The sequence below is a fragment of the Ictalurus punctatus genome, chromosome 12 (assembly GCF_001660625.3).
Source record: "Ictalurus punctatus breed USDA103 chromosome 12, Coco_2.0, whole genome shotgun sequence".
NCBI lineage: Eukaryota > Metazoa > Chordata > Actinopteri > Siluriformes > Ictaluridae > Ictalurus > Ictalurus punctatus.
The window spans coordinates 1,452,501-1,480,000 of record NC_030427.2 but is presented as its reverse complement, the minus strand read 5'-3'; the positions used below and the strand labels follow the sequence as shown (position 1 = coordinate 1,480,000).

Sequence of the window (27,500 nt, the reverse complement as noted above, 5' to 3'; positions counted from 1 at the left end):
TGAAACATGAAGCCATTTGAAAAGACACATGACACTTTGGAATGTTGAGACCATGCGCGATCAAAACGTAAATGAGCCTTGGAGTTACTCTTAAGCCTTGTCTCATTCTCCATCGCAGTTACGGCTGGTAAAGAAGGTTGGCACATTGAAACGATCAAAACATAAACCAACAGAACATAAATGAACCAAGGAAATGCACTCAAGTCTTGTCTCATGCTCCCTTCCTCTGATGGCCAAGAGAACATGGCACTGGACTTGGAATGCACTGGGGTCTCCCCTACGCAACTTGAAGCCTGCTCAAGGCATGTCAACTGTCTGTGTCAACTAACTCGTGTGCACTATCTTCCCGACTGCAGAGAGAAAAGGGCACTGGACTTGAACTACACTGGGGTTTCACCTGTGCAACTTGAAGCCTGTTATGAAACTGCGTCGTAATGCAGAGAGAACTCTATTCAGATGAGCAGGAAAGCACCTTGGCATTCATCAAACACGCTTGTGTTTTATCCTAGAAAAATGCTTTGACGTAAAGTCAGTCGTCCGAATGTGTTCATGTAAACTAGTAAAGGCTCTAATTACTTGACTGAAGTAAATGTACTGAAGAGGGCGTCCACGTGCGGAAACCTGAGAATATAAACGAGACTGCAAAGTTGTTGTTGGAGAAGGGTCGAACACGGACAAACACGTCCGTCGGCTCCAGTAGAATAGCCTAGTGTTTCCTTAAATCACTTTGAGGCGTCGGACTCTAAATCCAGCGGGGTTTTCTTGCGCAGGTATGAACCCTGCTTGCAGCTTTGTCAGCTGTAGGTGTCAAGTCACTGGTGCTCAATCTCCTGCTGTTTATTTAAACATAACATCCTCAGTTACAATGATCCTTAAAGGACTGAAAACATTTTTGTTTGAACAAATGCTTCATTATAATTGAAACATGAAGCCATTTTTTAAATAAAATTATTAAAAGGTCTCCTATTTAAAAATAAACAAAATAAATAAAATAAATCAGAAATCTCCCATTTGAACAAAAGATGAGATAAGATAATACTTTATTAATCCCAACGTGGAGAAATGAGGGAATTAGGAGGAAAAAGGAGCAGGACCTGCTGTGGCTTTGTTTGGAAATATTTTTGTTGGTGAAATAGAACAGAAACAGTCAATATTGAGTGTAAAATGTACGTCAGGAATATTATCTTATTGTTTACATGTTAGCATAGCATGTTAAATTAACTACTAAATAAAAATAACATCAGCTGCATGAGCTTTTAAATAACGTCCTATTATTATTATTAACATTTACTGTAGCATATCTGTCCGTCTCTGGAAAGTATTGGCGCCCTATGCTGTCGGCTCTCGAAAGTATTGGCACCCGTCCCTGTTTCGCCAACGCAAGCACCACTCACATTTTCTTCAGGAAATGTACCAGTCTAGTTATTGTTATTCTTCTTCCACTTTTTTTTCCCGGCGCGTAACTAGTCCCGCACCGTTTGTCAGAGATCGACGGGTGAGGCGTTGAATCGATCGGCTTATTGAGGAGATGTGTGCTATGACTTTTGGAAGCGATCGGAATGCCGGAATTCCCGCTACGGAAGCTCAAATTCTGAAAATTTCCAATAGACTTGCATTGAGTTTCGAAAGTATTGGCCCTCTAAGGAGAAAGCTCTAAAGGTTTTGCCTCTGTACACGTTCGGCTCTAAAATGTATTGGCACACGATCTGTTCGGCTCTTAGAAGTATTGGCACCCTATCCGGCCGGCGCTCAAAAGTATTGGCACCCTGCATGGCCAGCTCTCAAAAGTACTGGCACCCTTGACGGTCGGCTCTAAAAAGTATTGACGCACTACACAGCCAGCTCTAACAATGCTGGCGCCCCATCTGTCTGGCTCGCGAAAGTATTGGCGCCCTATGCTGTCGGCTCTCGAAAGTATTGCCGCCCTTAGCGTCCGGCACTCGAAATTATTGACACCCTACGCTTTCGCCTCTCGATTATATTGGTGCCCTAGAGTCCGGCATTCGAAAATATTTGCGCCCTATTTGTCCAGCTTTAAAAGTATTGGCACCCTACACGGCCAGTACAGTGCTAACACATGCTAGCAACATGCCAGCATGATGCGAAAACATGCTAGCATGATGCGAAAACATGCTAGCATGATGCGAAAATGTGCAAAAACATGCTAGCATGATGCGAAAACATGCTAGCATGATGCGAAAACATGCTAGCATGATGCGAAAACATGCTAGCATGATGCTAAAACATGCTAGCATCATGCTAAAACATGCTAGCATCATGCTAAAACATGCTAGCATCATGCTAAAACATGCTAGCATCATGCTAAACCCCTCTAGCAACCTATTCGTCCGACTCTCGAAACTCACATTTTCTTCAGGAAATGTACCGGTCTAGTTATTATAATAATTATTATTATTCTTCCACTTTTTTTTCGGCACATAACTAGTCCCGCACCGTTTGTCGGAGATCGACGGGTGAGGTGTCGAATCGATCGGCTTATTGAAGTGTGCTATGACTTTTGTAAGCGATCGGAATGCCGGAATTCCCGCTACAGAAGCTCGAATTCTGAAAATTTCCCATAGACTGGCATTGAGTTTCAAAAGTATTGGCCCTCTAAGGAGAAAGCTGTAAAAAATTTTGCCTCCGTACACGTTCGGCTCTAAAATGTATTGGCACACGATCTGTTCGGCTCTCAGAAATATTGGCACACGATCTGGCCGGCTCTCAAAAGTATAAAATATTGGCACCCTGCACGGCCAGCTCTCAAAAGTACTGGCGCCCTTGACAGTCGGCTCTAAAAAGTATTGGCGCACTACACAGCCGGTTCTAACAATGCTGGTGCCATATCTGTCCAGCTCTCGAAAGTATTGGCACCCTACGCGGGCGGCTCTTGAATGTATTGGCGCCCTGTCCCGATTTCACCATGGCAAGCACCGCTCACATTTTCTTCAGGAAATGTACTGGTCTAGTTATAATTATTCTTCTTCCACCTTCGTGCCATTTTACCTCTAAAGAAAATGTTAATATATTGAGATTTTCAGTCCCTAGTGATGTTCTGAGTAAGAAAATAACCATATCCGTGCTTGCTAATAACTGTGCTGAGTGAGAACCTGTTCTACACACAGATCACAGCTCAGCTGCGGTGTTTAGAGACGCAGAATAAAAGGAGCGCGCTGTAGTTACAACATCGAAGCACATCACACCACCGCCCAGCGCTTTACAGATTCATAACAAACTAATAACTGGAACTAATGAGCTCGGCTCGGTCCAGACTACTGTCCACCCTGTCCTCGATTTCAGAGGCTTTAAACTCAATCCAGCGCTCAGATCGATAACTATTTAGGAAGCCTGACTCTGCTATTTATAACCGAACTATCCGTTACATGGTGAAGCTAGTTACAGAAGTCGGTATAACACTAAATATTCACATGACATGACAACCACCAAAGTCTATTTAATATATTAACTTCATTTTATTAACTTATTGTACTTACTAATGTGTTAGATTGGTTAAAGTGTTAACTCTGGCTAGTAAAGTCCGCTAGCATAACAATTACTTTAATATTGCGATTCAATTATAAATAATGTCTTAAAGCACGGAAATAAAATTACAAACTTATAAACTGCAAAAAATTATAATAATAACTTACCTTTCGTTGTATTTGGTCTCGTTGCAGCAGTAGAATCACTCCTTAGGGCAATGGAAAGCAGCTGGTGCTATTAGCCTGTGACAGCCAGGGCAGATGGGAAATGTAGTTCTTTTCCTACTTCCTGTGTGGTGTTTACGAACTATTAGTGCAGTCAAAAAAACTACACTCCGCCATAACCCGACTTAAGGATTTCGTTTTACTGCTTAGAGATTTTTAAAAAGTGTCATTTCACTGTGCAAAAATTTAAAAACTGAAACTTTAATTATTATTAAGACTTATAATTATTTGGAAAACATGATAACTATCTGTTCTGACTTATTAATGTTTAGCTTATGCTAACAATCTAACCTTCTAACAGTCTAATTAGGCTTTTAACTTACCAGGCCCTTTTTGTACGCTAATAGGTAATAGAGCTAATGTGTATATGCAGATTAGCCACAGTCCTTTACTAAGTGGGTGGTACCATAATTTGCATAAATTAGACTTGCAGAGTGTGTGAAGTGGTTGGCCAAGCCCCTCCCCCAAAAAATACCGGTTCCAGACTAAAGGGGGCGACATAGACCAAACCGATCACACACACAGTTTGTCCAGATCATGCGTTATATGCCAAAGATAAAAATTTGTGAGGCGTCTATTTACAGCCTCCTCAACACTTTTCAATGCATCACCCCTGTGAGGACGTGGATTTTTGTCCCCATAATGTTTTTGGTCCCCATGAGGTTGCTGTGTAAACATGATGATGTCCCCATGAAGTGATAATTACAAACTCTCTCTCTCTCTCTCTCTCTCTCTCTCTCTCTCTCTCTCTCTCTCTCTCTCTCTCTCTCTCACACACACACACACACACACAAACACTCACACACACACACATGCACACACTCTCTCTCTCTCACACACAGACACACTCTCTGTCTCACAGACACACTCTGTCTCTCACACAAACAGACTCTCTCTCGCACAGACACTCTCTCACACAGACAGACACACTCTCACACAGACACTCTCTCACACACACACACAGACACACTCTCACACAGACACACTCTCTCTCTCTCTCTCTCGCACAGACACTCTCTCTCTCACAGACACATTCTCTCTCTCTTTCACTCGCACAGACACTCTCTCTCACACACAGACACACCCCCTCTCACACACAGACACATTCTCTCTCTCACAAAGACACATTCTCTCTCTCTCACAGACACACTCTCTCTCTCACACAGACACACTGTCTCTCACACAGACAGACTGTCTCTCACACACAGACACACTCTCTCTCTCACACAAAGACACATTCTCTCTCTCACTCACACAGGCACTCTCTCTCACACACATGGACACACTCACTCTCTCTCTCACACACACGCACAGACACACTCACTCTCTCTCACACACACACACAGACACACTCACTCTCTCTCTCACACATACACAGACACACTCACTCTCTCACACACAGACACACTCTCTCTCACACACAGACACACTCTCTCTCTCAAACACACAGACACACTCTCTCTCTCACACACAGACACACTCTCTCTCTCTCTCTCTCTCAAACACACAGACACACACACTCTCTCTCTCACAGACACACTCTCTCTCACACACAGACACACTCTCTCTCTCTCAAACACACAGACACACTCTCTCTCTCACACACAGACACACACTCTCTCTCTCTCTCTCTCTCTCAAACACACAGACACACACTCTCTCACAGACACACTCTCTCTCACACACAGACACGCTCTCTTTCTCACAGAGACACACTCTCACTCTCTCACACAGACACTCCCTCACACAGACACACTCTCTCTCTCACACACACAGACACTCTCTCACTATCTCACACAGACAATTTCTTGCTCTCTCACACAGACACTCTCTCACACAGACACACTATCTCTCTCTCACACACACAGACATACACTCTCTCTCTCTCACAGACACACTATGTCTCTCACACAGACAGACTCTCTCTCGCACAGACACACTCTCTCCCTCTCACACAGACACACTATCTCTCTCTCTCACACACAGACACACTTTCACTCTCTCACACAGACACTCTGTCTCTCACACAGACACTCTCTCTCTCACACACACAGACACTCTCTCTCTAACACACAGACATTCTCTCACACAGAAACTCTCTCTCTCTCTCTCTCTCTCTCTCTCTCTCTCTCTCTCAGTGGCCGAGGCCGCTGCTCCAAAGTTCGCTTGTTCATTTTTCTATCTGTCTTTTCTTCAGAAATACGATTTCCTTTTAGGTCTTTGTTTTCTGAGGGAGTTTAAATCTACTATTGTTTGTTGTGTGTCTGTGTGTGTGTGTGTGTGATTTTTCTCGCTGGCCTGGGTGGCTGTTTCCGTGGTCGGGAGCATGGCTGCCTCAGGTACGGGGAAGTATGATTCCCTCACGCGGCGGCATGCTATTACAGTAGCCACTACCGCCAGCGTTGAGGAGGTGTGTCTGGCCGTGGGGGAGAGTGTTGGACACGACAACATTCTGTCTGCGGCCCGGATGAATAGTGCTGTTGTGCTGTTTCTGAAAACGGTGGAGTTAGCAAACGACATGGTGGACAGTGGAGTTGTGATTGATGATGTGTTCCACTTAGTGCTTCCTTTATCAACCCTGTGTAAAAAAGTCATCCTGTCGAATGTTCCTCCTTTTATTAAGGACGAGGTTCTGTCACAAACCCTATCCCGCTATGGTAAACTGGTCTCTCAGATCAAGAAGATAGCGATTACAAGTAAATCCCCTCGTGTAAAACATATCGTGTCTTTCAGACGGTTTGTGTACATGGTTCTGAAGGACAATAATGATCTGGATCTGACACTCAATGTAAAGGTGGAGGATTTTAATTATGTTATTTACGCTACTACTACTACAATGAAGTGTTTTGGGTGCGGTTTATCTGGTCATCTGGTGAGGAACTGTCCAGAAAAACGAGTGAATCCCGAAAATGATAATGATACTAACGCGGCCGCTGGTAACGAGGTTACTGCTGGAGAGGGCGTTGGGGTAGATTGGGCCCACACACCGGGAGAGGGAGCAGCAGCACCTTCTCAGTTGGAGACACCTGAAGCTGGCCCCTCTCACCAGGGTGTCGGTGCTAAACCAGGTGAAGAAGAGAAGGCTGAGACTGAGCAGGATTTAGGTGATAAGGATACACAGGACAGTACGGTGTCACTAGATAGTGTGATCTGTCCCTTGTTGATGAAGTTGCGGATGATAGCTCTCACATGGAGACGGAAGAGAATGTGTTCAAGGTGCCCCAGAGAAAGAGACGGAGAAGTCCTCATGCACAGGCTAAGAGGAAAGATGTTGCAGAGGAGCTGAATTCTGTGGAGGTAGAGAGCGAGAGCGAAGCGTCTGACTGTAGTATTACATGTAGTGTAAATCTAAGTGGCTTTTCGAGCCATGAATATATTGTGGACAACATCAAGGCTTTTCTGAGAAAGACTAAACATGCTAGGAATGTGAGGATAGACGAGTTTTCCCGGATGTGGAACAGTTCATTAGAAAAACACGTTGGTTTATGGGAGAATGGGGTTTCACTGATCAGGAGGGATACCGTCTAAAGAAAATCCTTACAAAAGTCAATGTAATGTTAGACAATAATGATAGTGATAGTCAATCCTAGACATCATGTATGTAAATCTATTATTTTTCCTCATATTTATGAGTGAGTTTCGAATTGCTTTGTTGAATTTAAATGGAGCAAGGGAAAGAAATAAAAGATTTTTGTTGTTTGAAACGGTGAAGCAAAAGAAAATTGACGTAATCTTTGCTCAGGAAACCCACACAGACGCCAGTAATGCTGCGGACTGGGCCAGGGAGTTTAAAGGGTTATCCTTTTTAAGTCATAAGACATCTACCAGTGGGGGAGTAGCTATTTTATTTTCCTATAATTTTATCCCCTGTTCTTATCAAGTTGATGAATTCATAAAGGGTCGACTGTTAAAGGTTAGAGCTCAATATGAGAATAGGTGGGTCGTTTTTGTGTGTGTTTATGCCCCGACTGCAGCCATTGAAAGAATGTTATTTTTACGAACCTTAGACAATGTCCTGAAGAATTGTGACTCTGATGATTTTTTGATTCTAGGGGGGATTTTAATTGTACAGAGCTGGGTATAGACAGGAATCATGTAGAGCCCCATATGCCATCACGTAGAAGGCTAGTCGAGTTAATGAATTCCTGTGACCTTGTGTACATTTGGAGAAATTTTCACCACATGCAGAAACAATATACCTGGGTACACTCCTATAATAATATGCTCTCTATGGCCAGATTAGATAAATTTGATGCTTTTAAACACCAGTTAAGTGCTTTTAGAAGTTGTGTAAATATACCAGTAGGATTTACGGACCATTGTATGGTTCTCTACCATAGAGAAATTCGAAAGAGAGCAGTCGGTTTCTACAAGGAACTGTACAAGTGTGAAATCTACCTCCAATGTCATGAGAGACACAACTCTCCGCATGAAATCCTTGGAGAACGAAATAATGGAGCTTCAAGAGTTAATGAAAAACACAGGACGGCAGGTATGCATAGAAAATTTAAGAATAAAAAAGAATTTATTGACTAAATTGCTAGATGTTACCGCACAAGGAGCTCTGGTCAGGTCACGGTTTCAGAATGTGGAGTGTATGGATGCACCATCAAAATTCTTTTTTAATTTGGAAAAAAAGAATGGTCAGAATAAGATGATACATGGCCTGTTTTCTGATGAGGGGACACTTTTAGTGGACCATAGAGAAATTCGAAAGAGAGCAGTCGGTTTCTACAAGGAACTGTACATGAGTGAAATCTCCGATGAACAGGCCCATGATAACGTCTTCTTGAAGGATCTCCCTCAGGTGTCAGGAAACGCATGCAGACCTCGGAGGGGCATTGACGCTAGAGGAACTGCTACGAGCCCTCCAGGGTATGGAGAGTGGCAAGGCACCAGGGATCGATGGTCTACCGGCTGACTTTTATAAGTCTTTTTGGCCTGAAATGGGTGCAGACCTACTGGAGGTACTGGGTGACAGTTTAGTCACGGGGCGGCTGCCACTCAGTTCTCGCAGAGCAGTATTGACTCTGTTGCCCAAAAAAGGAGATCTACACGACATAAAATCATGGAGACCTGTTTCAGTTCTCTGTGTGGAATACCGACTGCTCTCTAAGGTATTGGCAAACCGACTTAGTATAGTCATGGAAGAGGTGATCCATCCAGACCAGACCTACTGTGTGCCGGGTCGATTTATTCATGATAACAATTCGTTCATTAGGGATGTTGTAGAGGCCAGAAGGATTTTTAATTTGGAATGTGGTTTGGTTTTAATTGATCAGGAAAAGGCTTTCGACAGAGTTGAGCATACTTACCTGTGGAACGTCTTGACTGCTTTTGGTTTTAGTTGAAGGATCGTGTATCGTTTGAAAATATATGGTGTCTGGAAGGGGCATTATGTGTGGTTGCAGAAGAAAAGGTGAAATTTAATCAACTTCTACTATTGTGTTTTTTTTTCGCTTTTTATTTTTTTTTATACTCCCTGTGGTTTTTCAGATGCATTTGGAAGTGGTGTTTATTTTTATCACCTACAGTGCTGATTTTGTATGTTTGCCCACTGACAAAGAAATGATCAGTCTATAATTTTAATGGTAGTTGTATTTGAACAGTGAGAGACAGAATAACAAAAAAAATCCAGAAAAACGCATGTCAAAAATTTTATAAATTAATTTGCATTTTAATGAGGGAAAAAAGTATTTGACCCCCTCTCAATGAGAAAGATTTCTGGCTCCCAGGTGTCTTTTATACAGGTAACGAGCTGAGATTAGGAGCACACTGTTAAAGGGAGTGCTCCTAATATCAGTTTGTTACCTGTATAAAAGACACCTGTCCACAGAAGCAGTCAATCAATCAGATTCCAATCTCTCCACCATGGCCAAGACCAAAGAGCTCTCCAAGGATGTCAGGGACAAGATTACGGGCTACAAGACCATTGCCAAGCAGCTTGGTGAGAAGGGGACAACATTTGGTGCGATTATTCGCAAATGGAAGAAGCACAAAAGAACTGTCAATCTCCCTCGGCCTGGGGCTCCATGCAAGATCTCACCTCGTGGAGTTGCATTGATCATGAGAACAGTGAGGAATCAGCCCAGAACTACACGGGAGGATCTTGTCAATGATCTCAAGGCAGCTGGGACCATAGTCACCAAGAAAACAATTGGTAACACACCACGCCGTGAAGGACTGAAATCCTGCAGCGCGCGCAAGGTCCGCTGCTCAAGAAAGCACATATACATGCCCACTGAAGTTTGCCAATGAACATCTGAATGATTCAGAGGACAACTGGGTGAAAGTGTTGAGGTCAGATGAGACCAAAATGGAGCTCTTTGGCATCAACTCAACTCGCCGTGTTTGGAGGAGGAGGAATGCTGCCTATGACCCCAAGAACACCATCCCCACCGTCAAACATGGAGGTGGAAACATTATGCTTTGGGGGTGTTTCTCTGCTAAGGGGACAGGACAACTTCACCGCATCAAAGGGACGATGGACGGGGCCATGTACCGTCAAATCTTGGGTGAAAACCTCCTTCCCTCAGCCAGGGCATTGAAAATGGGTCGTGGATGGGTATTCCAGCATGACAATGACCCAAAACACACGGCCAAGGCAACAAAGGAGTGGCTCAAGAAGAAGCACATTAAGGTCCTGGAGTGACCTAGCCCGTCTCCAGACCTTAATCCCATAGAAAATCTGTGGAGGGAGCTGAAGGTTCGAGTTGCCAAACGTCAGCCTCGAAACCTTAATGATTTGGAGAAGATCTGCAAAGAGGAGTGGGACAAAATCCCTCCTGAGATGTGTGCAAACCTGGTGGCCAACTACAAGAAACGTCTGACCTCTGTGATTGCCAACAAGGGTTTTTAAACCAAGTACTAAGTCATGTTTTGCAGAGGAGTCAAATATTTATTTCCCTCATTAAAATGCAAAGTTTTAATCAGTCAGCCCGTGTCCTGTCAGCTAAATGTAGCCTCATGTCGCTAATAATTATTCACATGCTCATTCTTTTAATAAATCTTTTTATCCTGACACCATATCAGTGAATTTAAACTAATGCTTGCATTCAGAGTATAAGGGGTGTGTGTGTGTGTGTGCACATTTAGGATAACTAAAATCTCTCTCTCTCTCTCTCTCTCTCTCTCTCTCTCTCTCTTTGCCAGTATCAGTGTCCTCCAGGAGTGTTTTTAATTAAATTCTTTTATTTTATTTTTATACCACACTGTGGTATCGACTTATATATATTTTCTGTTTATATTACACTAATTATATATATATATATATATATATATATACACACACAGTATAACGCTGTATTTCCAAACAGCATGAATAATTTCTTTTTCTCGAAACTTTACAACAGCACAATTTTCTATTTATTTTTTAACTTCATAAAGAAAAGTCCGGTTTCATAGAAATCCACGGAGACTTAATTAGTGTCAGCGGCAGAACAGTTCCATATCTGAAGTGATACTCGACATACCTGCTTCTAGTGGCGATCGCTTTCAGCCTACAAAGTTACTTGAAAGTGCCAGCATGAAGCACAGAGCTGAAACCTGAAAATGACTGGATGATTTTAATAATGGACAAGCAAGAAAGCACTTCAAAGCATTATTCCTGTTTTACCTCAGGAATGACATGACTTTGCATATGATCAAATAAGGTTCTTAAGTTTCATTGATATGTTCGTTTGTGCTTAGTGGCAGTTAGAACATTTAATTTTATTATTATTATTTTTTTAAACTTAAGAACACTTTTTTTTGCTTCAGCACAGTACAAGCTGAAGTATAGATCATGTACTGTTTCGATTATGAATATTATAATCCGTAGCATTTCAAGCCAGGAACATGCTTCAGCACAGTACAGGCTGAAGTATAGATCATGTACTGTTTCGATTATGAATATTATAATCCGTAGCATTTCAAGCCAGGAACAGCATGTGTGGTGTGTGCCGCACACGTATACCAATCTACCGAGGCTATAAAAAGTCTACACACTCCTGTTAAAATAGTGGCTTTTTGCGATGCAAGTGCAATCAAGATAACTTGTCAGATCTTTTTCTAGCCTTTTTCTAATACCCCTACTCCTTTACGAGAAGTGTCCTGGGATATTTAATGACCACAGCGAGTCAGGACCTCGGTTTAACGTCTCATCCAAAAGACTGTGCTGTTTTTACAGTATAGTATTAAAAGCCACTAGGTGGTGGAGGTAGTATGTTTTGGAGGATTTATATAGAATCGTGACTGTACACAGAAGATGAACTGATATTAGATTTTAGAGTTGATCCAAACAAGGTCAAATGTCAGAAATAGTTTTTCTTCAATAGCTGTCTTGCTTTTTGAGGCATGTATTTTAAGGGTATTTGAGTTTGAGACATACAGATTAGTAATGAGACTAAAGGAATGGACTACACTTCTTGGTGGTGGAGGCAACCCTGAGTTCTTCTTATTCATTCTTAAAATAGTTCATTTGATCATTTCTTTTTTTTGATAATAAAGAAAAACAACTCACGAAATGTTCCCCCCCATATCATTTATATTTCTTTGTTTTTGCTATTTTGTCCTATGCGTATGCAAACATTAGCACTCCGTATGTATGAATTCCTGTGTTTGAGAAGGTCTCTGCTCAACGTGAGCCCTAAATGGCATGGCTTGTAGGATTTTAATTTGCTCTGTGCCTGTCTAGCACATATTCTTATAGAAGAAGAATAAATTTTTTTGGAATGTTTGATAAGTAGACAGAGCCTAAAATCTCTGATCTTGTCTGGCACTCTCTCTCTGCACCGGAGCTGTTTTATGTACACCCGCTGGATTGCATGTCTTAAAGAAGCTTATCTCTGCCTAACCACACTCGTCGCTATTAAGCACTAACCACAGTGGCAAGTGGCACCACATCCACTGCTGTGCACTGAGAGTGCACCAGAATTAATTTCGTATATCTATATATAGTTTTGCTGACGAATGTAAACGTAGTGTCGATAAAGACGAATAGAAAGTTTGTCATTCTTAACCTCTTCTGAGTAGCAGCTGTGTTTTCTTGTTTAGGCCGAGGGATTATGATCATTTGTGGTGATACGGACCGATGAGGGTGGAAAACCCATGGAAGCTAGGTCACTGAGGGGAGGAGGGAGGGAGAGACGGAGACCGAGCAGGAGCACAGACACTCATGCACAAAGCCTCTAAATAAGTCCGGGTTTATACAAGTCGAGTATAATCTGAGCCCTAATCTGACATTTTTTACTTGCTGGGTATCGCAGGTGAACTCTTCAGTTGAGGTTACTTTATTTTGGCTTAACCTTCAGCTTTGGGAAAATATTTTGGGAATGGTGAGGTGAGACGTGATAGTGGAATGTGTCTGTGTGTGTATATGTAGGTTCTGATAACCTGGCACGCTATGGTGCTCTGGAGAGTCTCGTGAACGATGTGGCTGATGACACGTGGGACAACAGAGCCACGAATAGAATGAGCACCATCCGATTCCTCGATGATGACGATGAACAGGTGAGAGAATTGTGAATTGCTGGACTCTGTATCACCTGATTGGGCTTCCGTGTGTGTGCGCGCGCGTGTGTTAAACTGAAATAACAGCTCGGACTATTATTACTATTACTATTATCTTACTGCTACCATCTAATTTATAAGATTGGTTTTGATGCACGTGTTTACTGTATCATTAATTAAAATGCAAATGTGAAAACGCTTATGTCATAGTGTCAGAATCCCGAGTTTGAGTGAGGAAACTTTCACGCCTGTGGATTTTGGACATTACTCTGTAGGTTGCTGAGTCAGGATTGTCAGAATTTTTGGAAACCCGACTAAATGAATGAAGTGCATTCAGTAAATAGCAAAATAACGAAGTATATAAACACAAAATCCAATGGCAAGAAATTCCTGACAGTTCACTTTTGTTAATACAGGGAGTGACCCTGGTGGTATGAACCACACTTGGAAACTAATAAAATTAGAATATAAAGCATGAGGTAGCCTTTGAGTATGATAGTTGTCACACGGGTCATGTTTGCTGCGGTCCAAATCAGAGTGCGATTGTTCCACCCGTTGGTCTGGGTTCAGACTCACTCGAACGCAGGTGCAACAGATATTATGCGCAGCAGTGGACCTCTTCTGTGTCCCACAAATTCCCCTGCCGCTCATGGTACACGTGCGTTGTGGAGACTAGGTCGTAATGATGCTGTCCTCAGCTAAAATGCATGCGCAGGTTACTTTACTTCCTGAATAAGCGCGGAACGGAGTACGATTTGCGTTCATATTCACTGGAATCGTGGCTCGGTTCCAGAGCAACCGAACTAGGACCACCTCCTTCAGGTAGTCTCAGGTCCGGTACCGCGCTGTGCTTCCCGGTCCATGTGACAGCTTTCACATTACACACAAACCGCGCTCAGACTGAGCTGCCAGTGTAAAAGCCCTCTAAGAGTCTGATTTTGGATCCGTAATTAAAGCTATGACCTTGCTTTAGGGGCTTACTTCGCCTTCAGTCACTGTCGTTGATTATTTATCTGGAACAGCACACCTATGGTGTTTTATCCTGTACTCGGCGTGGTACACTGAGAGTTGGGAGTAAAGTCATTCAAATGGCCTAGTTCTGTAAACATAGCCCTGTCCTGTTCCATGATGAATGAATCACTGTTGTAAGAAAAGAGTAGAGCAGAAACCTGTATTGCTATGTGACCGGGACCTGTGAGAATTGTTTAAATGGTTTTCTAATAGTACAGTACAGATTTATACACTCATTGGTATATCCCTGCTCATTCATGCAGTTATCCAACACATGAAATCATGTAGATAAAATGTGGCCGTCTTCTCAGATTCGGCATGTTTTTTTTTTGTTTGTTTTTTTTCCATTTTATGGTAGCCTTCTTCTCAGCTCGACCCAGTCTAGCTATCGAGCTCTCTTTTGATCTCGCTCATCAACAAGCCGTTTCCACTCTTAGTTCCGCCACTCGATGGTTTTTTGCACCATCTTGAATAAACTCAGGAGGCTGTGAAATTCCAAGCAGATCAGTAGCTTCTGAAATACGCAAATACCCGTCTGGCACCAACAACCATGCCACCAAGTCACCGAGAGCACATTTTCCCCCTATTCAGATGTTTGATGTGAACATTTCCTGAAGCCGTTGATGTATATCTGCATGATTTTATGCACTGTGCTGCTGCCACATGGTTGTCTGATTGGATAATTGCACAGCTGTGCAGCTGTACAGGTGTTTGTCTTAAAGTGGCCAGTGAGTGTATGTATAGTGATACTATAGGTTATAAATGCAGAATATGCACTAAGTTAGCCTTTCTGTTATTAAACACACGGACCTTGTGCCTACACTCATCATTTAGCTTTATTATTATTATTATTCTTATTATTGTTATTATTGTTAGCGGAATGTAGTCCAGCTGTTGCCGTGCTAATCACATGACCCTGTCAGAATAATAACTTGACAACTCGGTGACGCCACAAAAAAAATTAAAGATAACACAGTACAAAACAGACCATAGACCAGCAAATATGTACGCTCAACTATTGCCAGGAAAGAATGATTCATCAATAACCGAGTAACAGGACCAGCGTGGGAAAGAAGCCGTTTTATAACGGTGATGGATCGAATGTGATGAATAGCAATAACTAAGTGTCTATAACTATAGCTCGTGTATCTCCAATGATGGTCTTGTTTTCTTTATTTCTTTTCCTCTGTCATAGGGAACGCTGTTGCGACGGGCCACGCCGCACCCCGGAGAGCTGATGAGCATGAAGAAGGTGGTGGAGAATCTCCACCACGGTCTGAACGCTGCCAAAGGCCTAGACTCCAACAAAAACGAGGTCAATAACACTGTGGACCGAGTGACTACATCTGTGTGACCGCTTTGTTTTCCTCCAAGATAACCCAGTCCCCATCGTGTCTTCCCACAATGCACCTCATCCAGCCTTCTCCCTGTGCTTTTTCTCCCTTGAATGTGACTCTCCTTTCTCTGTGCTGGGTCTGTTCTGTTCTCTCCTTCATCTCCTCAGATCCTGAATCAGGGAAAGACCACCATGATAGGTGTCTTCTTTTTTCTTTTTCTTGTTTATCTTCAGAGCAATAATCCATGGACTGCACAATTTCTTTTTTCTTTTTAAATTTTACAATCCAGCCCTTTTTTTTTTTTTTTTTAAAGCTTTTTGATTTTTTCCAAACACATACCAAGTTAAAATAAGTAGGTGCACTACATTAAGTCTTATACTAATGCTGACAGAAGCTCCAGTTATATATTTACATTCTATTTTTAATTTTTTGTTTTTTAAACACTAGGTGGATGTTTCTTTTTTCTTTCTTTCTCATGAACATGAACTATAGCGTGGGACTGGGGGCGGAGAAACCAGCGTGAACTAAACTAATGAACCTAAACATGAAACATGACATGAACTATGACTATGAATTGAACCATGAAACTATAAACTGTGACTTTGGTTCTCTATCGTAAGGACACTCAACTAATCTACTACAACTCAATATTCCGCGCTGTGTGCTGGGAGGTGCGCGGTATATATACAAACATAATCAGCCTCGTAATGGCTGATGGCTGAGGGCGATTCAGACACACGTGAAACAACAACCAATGACAGAACGGGGAGGAGACATAACAGAAACATAACAAATGCACGTGTCGAAATGTCACGATTGTCAACAAGGGAAAAGCAGGTGCACCTGCTCGTGCACGCGCGCTCACATGCTCCACAGCGTGCTGCTTAAAGGGGAATTCATGACAGAACTTGGTCGGCCGTGTCGGTAGACTCGGGCTTGAGCAGAACTTGGTCGGCCGTGTCAGTAGACTTGGGCTTGAGCAGGGCTTGGTTGTCCTGGTTAACAGACACTTGGGACAGTAACTGGGCTTTGCAGTGGAAGAGCAGTAGAATGCTTCCTGGAGACCCAGTTTTTTGCAGGTAGGGCATTGTAGCTTGGTCTCCCTCCTGCAGCCCTCAGACATGCATGTCAGTGCCACCTCCTCCACATTGGCTGGAACCTGAAGCAGTTCGGTGGAGGCTGACCTGTCAATCCCCTCATAATAGAGCTTAAAGGGCAGGTCAGGCTGGGGCTGTCCATTGACTCTCCACCCCAGTAAATCCAGACCATGAAGCTGCCCTGGCTGCGTGAACTCCTCCATAAAAAGTTCTGCAAATTGAGTGACATCCTGGAGGGCAGAGGACTCTGCTCACCAGCTGCTTCGCCCAGTCACGGGCCGGTCCGCAAAACCTGGACACCAAGAACCCGATCCACTGTCTCTTAGTAGGCTTGGGATACGCCAGGCTGCAGAAATATTCCTGGCAGCTGAAGAGGAACTCCAGCGGGTAGCTGCTCAATCCCGCTGTCTCTGGCGGCAGTTCAACGGCGTACCGTTGAGGGAACTGCACGGACAAGAAATCTGAGGTCAGTAATCAGAACGTTTCCTGATAAGGTATTGTCCTGCTACTCCCATTGTAGCGTGATGTCTCCCTTGTCTTCCTGCTGCATCCATGTTACGGCAGAATATTCTGTCACATTTCGTGATGCAATGAAGATAAGGTAGGATGCAAGTGCAGTATGAACAGTTTTATTGAGAGACACACAGGCAGGTAAATCCAAACAGTAATCCACAAACATAGTCCAGTAACATGCAAAGTTCAGAGGCCACGCCTCCTTCACTTTGACTGAGACACAGGACATGCCTCCTTCACTATGACTGAGACACAAAGGCCACACCTCGTTCACTGGGACTGTCTCATAAGCCACACCCCCTTCAATAGGAATGAGGGATGAACAGTGGTAAAGGAGACATATTTGATAATGTAAGTAGTAATAATCAGAACTCTGTGTGTGTGTGTGTGTGTGTGTGTGTGTGTGTGTGTGTGTGTGTGTGTGTGTGTGCAGCCTGTGCTGTCTCTGCCTTGCTGTGTGAGGTGGCAGAATGTGGAGGAGGAGAGATGGAGTTTGATGTTGCACTTGGTCAAGAGAAGCTGACTGAAACAAGCCTACAGCTTACACACCTACTGCCAGCTGGGTATATACCGGTGAGTCAGACCGGTAGCTCCAAAAGTACTGGCACCCATCGTGCAAATGCGCACCACTTATTAAATCATGTCATGATCTTAAACATACGGGGATTCTGTATAAAACAATATTTTTCTTAAGGAGTGCTTTATTTCCTGCAAACGTATTGGCTCTACTACAGATAACATTAGTCACCGCCTCCCCCACCACCAACAAATCAGGCCCAAAGCATCACTTTACAGATTTCACAATGGCTATCAGGTGCTTTTCCTTATATACAGTCCCCTTTCTTGATGATTTTCAAGGCTGAAAAGTTTAAACGGCCCACGTTGTACTCAATGCTGTTTTAAACTGCTAATATAGAGTTCCTTCTGAAACTATTAGAACAGACGATTCATTTGTTTGTGCTATACACCAAAAACATTTGGGTTTGAGATCAAACAATGAGATATGAGATGAAAGTTCAACTTTTATTTCCTGGAAAAAGGAAATGTATAGGAACAGACAAGTCTTGAAGTAAGTTAAAATAAATAACACTTAATATTTGATGCATATCCCTTGCTTGCAGTAACTGCATCAAGTGGTATGGCCTGTGTTTCTGCTCTCAAAGTGTCTGAGACCTTCACCCCTACCCTGTGGAGGTTGTTGTTGATGTCACTAACTGTTGTTTTGTCGGGTTCTTTTCATAGCTCTCACAATGTTTCTGTCATCAGCTGCTGTTGTCGTCCTTGGCCGATCCATTCGGTGTCTGCTGCTCAGTACACCAGTGCTTTCTTTCTTTTTCAGGATATTCCATATTGTTCTAGTGGCTATGCTCCAATGTTTGAACAATGCCTCTGATTCTTTTTCCCGCTTTTCCCAGCTTCAAAATGACTTGCTTTTCTCCCATAGACAGCTCTCTGATCTTCATGTTGGCTTATCCTTTTTAACAACAGATGCAGTCTTCACAGGTGAAAGTGAAGGCTAAAACCAAAACTAAGAGTAGATGTTCAGCGCTATTTATTGTTTAAACAGTCAATCTAACAGGACACACCTGGGTAACAAGAAACACTTTTCAGTCACATGTTCCAATATTTTTACTCGCCTACAAATTGGCTGGTGTGATACAAAACGTGCTATGTTCTATGTCGGTTATCACCTCTACATGTAAATACCAGGAAATAAAAGCTGAAACTCGCGTCTCATATTCATCTTTTGATCTCAAACTCAAATGTCTTCAGTCTACAGCAAAAGAAAAAGAATTGGTCTTGTCGTCCCAGTAGTTTCAGAGGGGACTGTATCTTTCTGTCCATATAAAAGTTGTTCGTTAATAAGAATCTTTCTCGTTCGAGCAATGGTAACAGTTCCTGTAGTTGTTGTGGCTGAAGTTTTCCCCGCTTCAGAAGTGGTGCTGTGATGGATGGATGATGTTTGTGTGTGTGTGGAAGATTTATATAAATATCTACTTATATAACTATCACGGACTTCCAACCCACAAGCAGACAAAACATTAGATCAGTTCAAAATAAGTCTGAGGCAAAGCAAACTAACAGACAGGCATCACTGCAGTGCCGTGACGCTGTTTTGTCTCAGAGGTTTGTCAGAACCGCTGTGTTCCCCACAACGTTGTTCCCCAAAATGTTGACTAAATTACAGTCGTGTATACTGACGACTGAGTGTTCTTCAGACTGTTTTCCTCATTATTTAAGTGCATTTCCTAAGTATTCACCCCCCTTTCAACTTCTGACACCTATTGTGGATAAAAATGACATGAAATAAACATGAGGGAGACCTAGTATCCAGTAAAGGGGAGAAGAAGAAAAGACGGGCACCAAGACACACAGAAGCGGTGTGAGGCGGATATTGACTGATATTGAATATTGAATTGGATTCACACTTTACTTAGATCTTTAAGAGTAATACACTATGGTTTATTAGTCAAAAAGTCAAAAAGAAGTGTATGAGCTGAGGAGTGATAACACACACACACACACACACACACACACACACACACACACACACTCGTACAGTCAAGGGCGGGCAAGTAGACAACACACACACACACACACACACTCTCTCTCACACATACTACAATAACTTTATAAGAATAATAAAAAGGAATATTAAGATATTATAAGGGTAATATCTTATTTTATATATATATATATATATATATATATATATATATACTCTATAAAAAACAGAATAATAGGATATGTGGAACAGTAGATGGGTAATATAATGATATTATGAAGTAGGAAGTACAGTAAACCGTTTTTCAAGCAGTATAACTATATATAAAATGGAGATATAGAGCAAATATGAAAATAAATTATAAACTAGAAATGCAGGCTCGCAAGGAAGGCCTTAATGTTAAGAGAGAACCATGAGGAGCCATTTATAAGGGTGGCTGAGTCAAGCTGCCCCCCCCCGTGAGATAATAGTAAGACCAAGGTCCCTCTAGATTGTTTTGTCTCTCCACTTTTGATTTTACGGGTTATTCAAATCCCTTGGTTTCGATTCTCTGGGTTACTGAAATCCCTTAGTTTTGAGTCTCTGGGTTATTGAAATCCCGTGGATTTGACTTTCTGGGTTATTAGAAATCCATGGGTTTTGATTCTATGTGTAATTTGAAAACCCCTGGTTTTGATTCTATGTGTAAGTGGAATAGCCCTTTTCTGGAACATAAGAGTAAGGTAGATGAGCTCTTTTTTAACCCTATTGGTATTGATATCATAGTCTTCTTGAAACATATGGGTTATTTACTGTGTAAATACAGTATAAATACTGGAGCTTAAGCTCAGGGTATCAGATCACTTCTGAGAATTCTCATCGGTGTGGATCTCGTGTGGTGGAATGGAACAATAAAGCTGGACCCTTGCTTCTTCTCACTCACGGCTGGTGTCTTTTTTTCTATCTCCAACTGGGCTCAGAGGTAGATGTGAGTGTTGGCTTCTAAGTTGAATTTTAAGTGTTTTTGGGTAATAGGCTAAATTTGAGCCAACACACCCCATCCCCTAACCCCACCCCACACACACACACACATACATATTTTGTAGTGTTACCACCACCATGCTTCACAATGGGGATGTTGTCCTCAGGGTATTGGGTTTCTGCCAAATGGCAGACTCAGTCTCAGATAAGCTTTCCTCACACGTTTTCAGAGTCTCCGACATGTCTTCAGGTAAACTTCACACAGGATATCGTACAAGTGTGCCATAAATATGTTTATCCTGTGAACAGCTTCTTCCACGGTTCCATTTGCGATCGCAGAAACGAAAGCAGAATCGAGCAAACGCCTCAATATTCGGAACAGCTTGCAACGTTTTAAACTTACCGCCGATTTTCTGCAGATCTGGGCCAAGATTTCCTCTTCGATTCATGTCCGTCAACATGAGTAACAGCTAAAAGGTCTCGTTTACCAACAAACATCACCGCGGAAGAACGCGCAAAACAATTTTGTGTGAAAAACAACGTAAATTTGAAAAAAGCCACAGAAAAATCAAGCATTTTGGGCCGCAATAATCACAATATAAATAAATAAATGTATATAATGTATATAAATAATTATAAAAACCCTCCGAAATCCTGTACAGACTGGATTACAGTGTGTTTCTCTTGTACCAGGTGCTGATGGAGGACCGGCAGAGCGAGGCGGTGTACCTAGAGATCAGTCCTCTTTTCCTCCAGGCCGAGAACAAACACAAACTCTTCCAGTTCGTCTCGCAGTTCCTCTAAGGCTGACGCAGGAGAAACACACGTCTACACCGCTCTAGGTTTAGTTACAAAATATCAGTGTTTCTGGTAATTCGCTTGGAGCAAGATGTGTTCTTGAACGTGGACCTTTAAAAACTGCATTTGGTTTCTCTCTTTCTTATGAATGTAGTTAGGAAATGTTTGTTGTGGTTTTCAGTTTTGCACTGAAGCTATGAGCTTAATGTGCTGTAACTAACAAGTAAAGCTTATATCTAGCGGTTTAGCATCATGAAACCTAAAGCATTATGCCTTTACTACTAGCAGCTAAAAATTCTTTATTTGTATAGATAGATTTCTAAACCAGTGTGTGATGATTTAATCGTTCATTTTCCACACTGTTGACAGTTTAGAGCCTTGTAGCTCTAGTGCAAACTGAAGACTGAGCTCTGAGCTACATGTTGTGTGTTAAGTGTGTTAATGTCATTCGATATAATGCTGATGGTAGGCTTTGAGTGAGAATATTGGTAGGATTTTGAGTTAATCAGAGCTGTTAACCAATAAGAGAGCAGGATATTGGTCATTGTATTCAGTTTAATTAGTGAGTGTTTGACAATGTTGTATTGTTAGGAAGTTAACGAGTTCTTCTCTGGTTTCTGTTTGATGAAAATTGTTGCTTTATAACGTTGCTTTGTTTGATTTGGAGAGACGAATACAGATTTTGTTCTGCACCGTCGCTCAATCCGGATCTTTCTTTTTCCACGTTCTCATACATGATGTTGTTAACGATGAGTGACGGAGCTTATGAACCACTGACCCTCCAATCAGCCCCTGATTATCCACTGGTAATGCCGCCAGCCCTCCTGGGACACTGTAGCAATCCCATAACCCCCCTCTTTCACCCCACACAAGTACATATATAGACAGACTCCTTCCACATGCAGCACGGCGAGAGAGATGCTGACGGACAGGGCTGATTACTATAGTGCACCAGGTGCTGAGTAAGATCTCGAGACACACACACACAGGTGAACTGCACAAGGACCTCCTGCACACTCACGGAGAAGGCGATCGATAATGTCGAGAGAGATTCGCAGGTTGGACAACCCACTAATACAGTAATAATAATCAACAGAGCTCTATCTCCTGGAAGATCACAGCACCTGCACTCTGGACCAATCACTTCTAGTGCACACAAATCTGATTAGGATTTCAGAAACGTCTAGACATTAAAGCATTTCAACGGTGAAAGGGATTTATTTTAATTTTTTCCATCTCCGCAGCTCAGATAAAAGTCAGCCAACTGTGCAGGAGTCACACCACTGTGTTTCGGATGAACCCGATCTCCTCGATCTGACACTCCACGATGTGTCCTTTCTGTATTCCTTCTGAATTATAAAGAATCCCCCCCCGTAAGTAGCTGTCTGATGGGTCATGTTTTAGAAGCAGTACAAAGAACTAATCAAATTTAGCACTCAGGTGTAGTCATGAGGTTTGTTTTGATGGAACATTTCGTTCAAAAGCTAACTAATTAGAATTTTATGCAAAACATTCCTTTTTTTGTTGGCGGGGGGGGGGGGGGGGGGGGATTGCGAGTTTAAAAGAAATTAGCACTAAGGTGTGTTCAGTTGTTGGTTATAAAAGAAACACTTCAGCCGGCAAGATGCGTTTGCGATCTAAACTTGGACCCAAATTAATTCGAAACATAAGCACATGATTATGATTAACACATCAGTGTATACACCAACACACTGTAAACACTCGTGCAACACTGCAAGGCCACAGACCTTAAAATAAAAATATTTTCGATGTGGTGCGTTAACGATAACGCCTAATCAGAAAGCTTTCTGACTTCATGTTAATTTTGAAGAACGCTGTACTTTGTGTTTCCTCTCTCCAAAAGTAATCTCAAAGGATACGTCTGTACAGCTGTTCCTGCCTCAGTAGGAGATAACTCCAGAGCTGTTTTCAGACTCATTTCTCTAATCGCTTAGTTCTGCACGGTCATCAAACAACAGACGTGATGAATGACTTTCTAAACCAGTCATCACCAAGGGCACCTCTTAACGTTTCTGAGGATTTCGGCTCACCAAAACTTATTGCGCCCCTGTCTTTTATGTTTATTTACTCAAGGGGATTAAATGAGCCACGGTGTTTCTCCATCACCATGACCAGGTCATATTAGTCTTATAGAGATTCACAAAATTGGAAAATGGAGAACAAGCCTACGCAGTGTAAGAAACTGGAAACTGAGCTCACCTTTAGAAAGATGGGTGGCTTTCTGAACACGCCCACTCCTGGAGGCGTGCCTGTTAGAAACACGTCGCCTGGGTACAGAGTCACAAACCTGCCTTCAAGACAAATGAACAAAGCTGTACAGAAGACACTAGGGATGCAGTAACAATACACCAATGTCTCAGTGCTCACAGATCTGAACTGCTCCCACGTGCAACAGTTTCTCTGCACGGTCACATTACTGTTTAATGTGCTGCACAATTCACTCAGCACAGTATCAGACCTATACCAGTACTGGTATCAATGCATCCCTAGAAGAGTCTGAACACTGAATCTGAACACTGCTGTAAGATCAGGTCAGTGAAATATGTTCACCACCATGCGCTGGATACTTACTGCGAGACCCACACCACCACCTTCTCCGTCTTAAAGATCAGCTGACTGGTGTTGCTGTCCTGAACTACATCACCGTTTACCAGGCACCGGATCCCCAGATTGTGGACGTCTGATTTAAAAACAGCACATTACAGCTCTGACTCACAGCCTCATGGTTTTTTTACGTTCACAACAATTTTTAGTTCAGGTTTCCATCTCACCGGCCCCCCACCTACCCTTCAGTGCTTCTGTGGTAACAAGAGCAGGCTCTAGTGGACAGAATTTGTCGAATGTTTTTCCCAGAAGCCACTGCTTGCCGTTCTTCATCTGCCAAACACGAGCGCTGATCTCACTGGCTACGGTGAAGCCGGCAACGTGACCGCGAGCGTCCTCCTCCTGAGAATAACAGGCATGAGCGTAAGACGCCTCTTTTTTATAGGAATGAATTTCTAATTTGGCATGATTTTTGTCCTCACACCAAACGTAGCAAGGATAAGTTTCATGTCTGCGGTTTGCTTCATTAGTTTTTGCACTGGAGCTGTGACAATAATGTAGCTAACAGATGGAACAAATAGGAAGTCTCTCTCATGCACATTTTAACAGCTAATATCGATCTTTAGACAACAGGACAATGTTTTATCATGTTTGAGTCATTTAGTTGTTAGTTATAGACTAAATTTAGTCAGCTGAACCTGATCTAAACCTTAAGGACTGAAAGCTGTTTTGGATATCAGCCAAAAGATTACATATAAGTGAGTCCATGAAGTCTGCCCCACCTCTGAGCACACTCTATGCCCTTCTCTCCCAGCTCCAAGAACTCTCTCATGGTGGCACGGTCTGATCCAACACCTTCAGGTCGACGACATCTTTCGTGCTCTCCACACTGACCTTCACACTTCCCTCAGCTCCCTTTCCGTTTCAATCCAGGTATTGGCCAGGAATCAAACCTGGGTCAACTGCTTGGAAGGCAGCTATGCTCACCACTATACCACCAATGCCATGCTGGGCAATTCAACTCTGGTGAACAAAAGTTTAAGTATGTGCGTTTCTCATCAGCAGACCATAGGCAACAGCCAAAGATCTGCACTCATGGTTTCTGTAGTGTAGTGGCTATCACGTTTGCGTCACATGCAAAAGGTCCTGGTTCAAGACTGGGCAGAAACCAGCTGGAAGTTTTGAACTTTGCTTTAATAACTGACCGGTCGTCATCATGGTAGGATCAGGTCCTCTAGGAACAGCCAGAAAGCGAGACCTTGAACAGAGCAGATTTCCTTCTTTTGTGCTTTTGTAGCAAAGCAGATAACATTTGCTGACAAAATGAAAGGGAGTCTCTGGTTTTCCACAGAAAGTGGAGGCCTGGCTCTTTCGTTGCTCAATAAGACTCTGAACGTGACTGGAAAATTTTCCGTAAAGTACTGGTCAGCAAGTTCACCTATCAGCGAGAGGTCTACGCCCGGAAAAGGCTGGGAGCGGCTTCCCTTCCATTGAGCCTTTTGCAGCAAGGCAGATAACAGCTGCTTGCAAAATCACAGGCAGTCTCTGCTTTTCCACTGAATGTGGGAGCCTAGCTCTTTCCTTCATCAAGAAGACAAGAGTAATGATGCACTTGACTCGAGGTTGCAGCTTGTAATTTCCCACCTCCAAGGAGGAAAACGCAAAGAAAACGCACCCTCAACTTGAAATTGCCATTCGTCAACAGTGGGAAGTCTCCTCATCTACCAGTTCCTTCCCTGTTCATCGAGTGACGTCGAGTCAGCATGACAGATTCTGAACTAACAAAGTGGCACTTACCTTAGTGGTTATTTGCTTTGGATCAGGGTTGTCCAGTCTTATCCAGAATGGGCCAGTGTGGTTGCAGGTTTTCATTCTAACCAAGCAGAAGCCACACTCTAGTCTATTGAAAGCCAAGATCAGCGGATCCAACAGTTGGAATCAGGTGTGGCTCCTGCTAGATTGGAATGAAAACCTGAAGATTGGACAACGCTGCTTAAGACCAATCAGCATATAGACATCTTTGCTTATTAAATATAGAACACTAACTATATAGATGGCTGATTGCGGAAAATGTACACCTCTCATCACAGTTTGCATGCTAGCTTGTCGCTAACAGAAGACAGACACGGAGAGACGGCATTTTCTTACATTTTCGCCCCTGTTCACGGGTCAAACGTGCCCTATTGGATAATACTGTGTTTACAAACAGCAAAGAACCACTAACAACACAAGTGGGAAGCAGAAACAGTTCTAGGAGGCCTGCAGAGAATCTTATAGCACATTCTGTTGACTAATTTATTTTCAGGTAGGTGATCCCTTCCTTCTGTGCCAACTACCATAAAGTACCTCAAGTAGCTACCGGTTTCAATCCGTGCATTGGCCGGGAATCAAACCCAGATCTACTGCTTGGAAGGCAGCTTTTTTTTTTTTTTTGATTGATTGGGTCCCCTTCAAACCTGTATCCAATCTTTATCCCAAAAGAGGATGTTGTGCAGAGATCATGAAAACACTTCTCCAAATAAAAAGCTTACAGCACCTAGTATTCCCATTCAGTCTCCCAAGCAAGTACTAACCAGGCCCAACTTTGCTTTGCTTCCGAGGTCAGATGAGATCGGGCTTTGTCAGAGTGGTATGGCCGTAAGCAATAGCTGCCACGAAATGGGGCCTATTTAAATAGTGTAAGCAAACATCTGACTGACTGACTGACTGACTGGTTGATTGATTGATTGATTGATTGATTGATTGATTGATTGGGTCCCCTTCAAACCTTACTGTGATTTCAGCTGTGTGGCAACAGTTCAGGGAAGACGCACATGTGGGTGTTATGGTCAGGCGTCCATATACTTTTGGTTACATAGTGTATTATGTTTATGCTGTAATGAAGATTCAGTGAACTGCAGGCTAGTGACTGATTTCAGCACCAAGGACAGCACCAGCGGAGGCCTGAGTCACTATGAGAGCCTGAGAGAAACAAGTCTCTCTCTCTCTATTTCTTTATCTCTTTCTGTCTGTCTTTCTGACTGTCTTTCCATCTCTCTTGATCGGTCTCTGTCTCATTCTCTCAGTGTATGTGTGTCTCACTGTCATCTCTATCTCTGTCTCTCACTTTCTGTCTGTCTGTCTGTCATTCTCTCTCGCTTTCTGTCTGTCTGTTTTTCTCCCTCTCTCTTTCTGTCTGACTGCCTTTCTGTCTCTATTGATCTGTTTCTGTCTTTCTTTCTTTCTCTCTCTTGCTCACTTTCTCTGTGCAAGTATGTCTGACTGTATTTGTCTCTGTCTCTTTCTCTCACTTTCTTTCTGTCTGTCATGAATGAATGAATGCCTTTTATTGTCACTATACACATGTATAATGAAATTAAGAGCCACTCCTTTTTTGTTCCGTGCAAACATGTACATAAAATAAACAAGAAGAATAAACAAGATAAACAAGATAAATAAAGAGATAAATAAACAAGATAAATAAACAAGATAAATAAACAAGATATTGGGGCGGATGGGGGAGGTACTATGAAATGCA

At 42.6% G+C, this 27,500-nt stretch overlaps 2 protein-coding genes, 1 long non-coding RNA gene and 1 pseudogene across 3 annotated transcripts in view; 1 reads left to right on the top strand and 3 right to left on the bottom strand.

Annotated features, from left to right (window-relative positions):
- Positions 1–3,798, bottom strand: part of LOC108261271 (TBC1 domain family member 10A) — a 45,846-nt gene extending 42,048 nt beyond the window's left edge. Inside the window, exon 1 of the mRNA XM_053684372.1 lies at positions 3,651–3,798. The gene's annotated coding sequence lies outside the window, so the exon portion shown is untranslated. The remainder of the gene's footprint in view (positions 1–3,650) is intronic.
- A 12,154-nt stretch (positions 3,799–15,952) lies between these two features.
- LOC128634166 (uncharacterized) lies at positions 15,953–21,747 on the top strand. Its single transcript, XR_008397422.1, has 3 exons — positions 15,953–17,107; positions 17,588–17,727; positions 21,314–21,747. It is a non-coding gene; the product is annotated as an uncharacterized LOC128634166 (long non-coding RNA).
- A 1,785-nt stretch (positions 21,748–23,532) lies between these two features.
- Positions 23,533–24,815, bottom strand: LOC128634070 (fumarylacetoacetate hydrolase domain-containing protein 2-like). The gene is made up of 4 exons (XM_053684046.1): positions 24,766–24,815; positions 24,226–24,527; positions 24,011–24,119; positions 23,533–23,726 (listed from the first exon to the last, which is right to left on the bottom strand). The coding sequence occupies exons 1-4, from the start codon at positions 24,813–24,815 to the stop codon at positions 23,567–23,569; spliced, it is 621 nt and encodes a 206-aa protein (XP_053540021.1). The 3' UTR covers positions 23,533–23,566.
- Positions 24,816–26,507: 1,692 nt separating this feature from the next.
- On the bottom strand, positions 26,508–26,626 carry LOC128634288 (uncharacterized; annotated as a pseudogene).
- Between the last annotated feature and the right edge of the window lie 874 nt (positions 26,627–27,500).

Bases quoted from the DNA above. Each gene is read 5' to 3' on its own strand.
- LOC128634070 (XM_053684046.1), bottom strand. From the start codon at position 24,815: ATGAGAGAGTTCTTGGAGCTGGGAGAGAAGGGCATAGAGTGTGCTCAG. The intron at 24,528-24,765 runs GTGGGGCAGACT...TTATTGTCACAG, and splicing joins GGCATAGAGTGTGCTCAGAG to CTCCAGTGCAAAAACTAATG. The intron at 23,727-24,010 runs GTAAGTATCCAG...TCTTGAAGGCAG, and splicing joins GTGGTGGTGTGGGTCTCGCA to GTTTGTGACTCTGTACCCAG.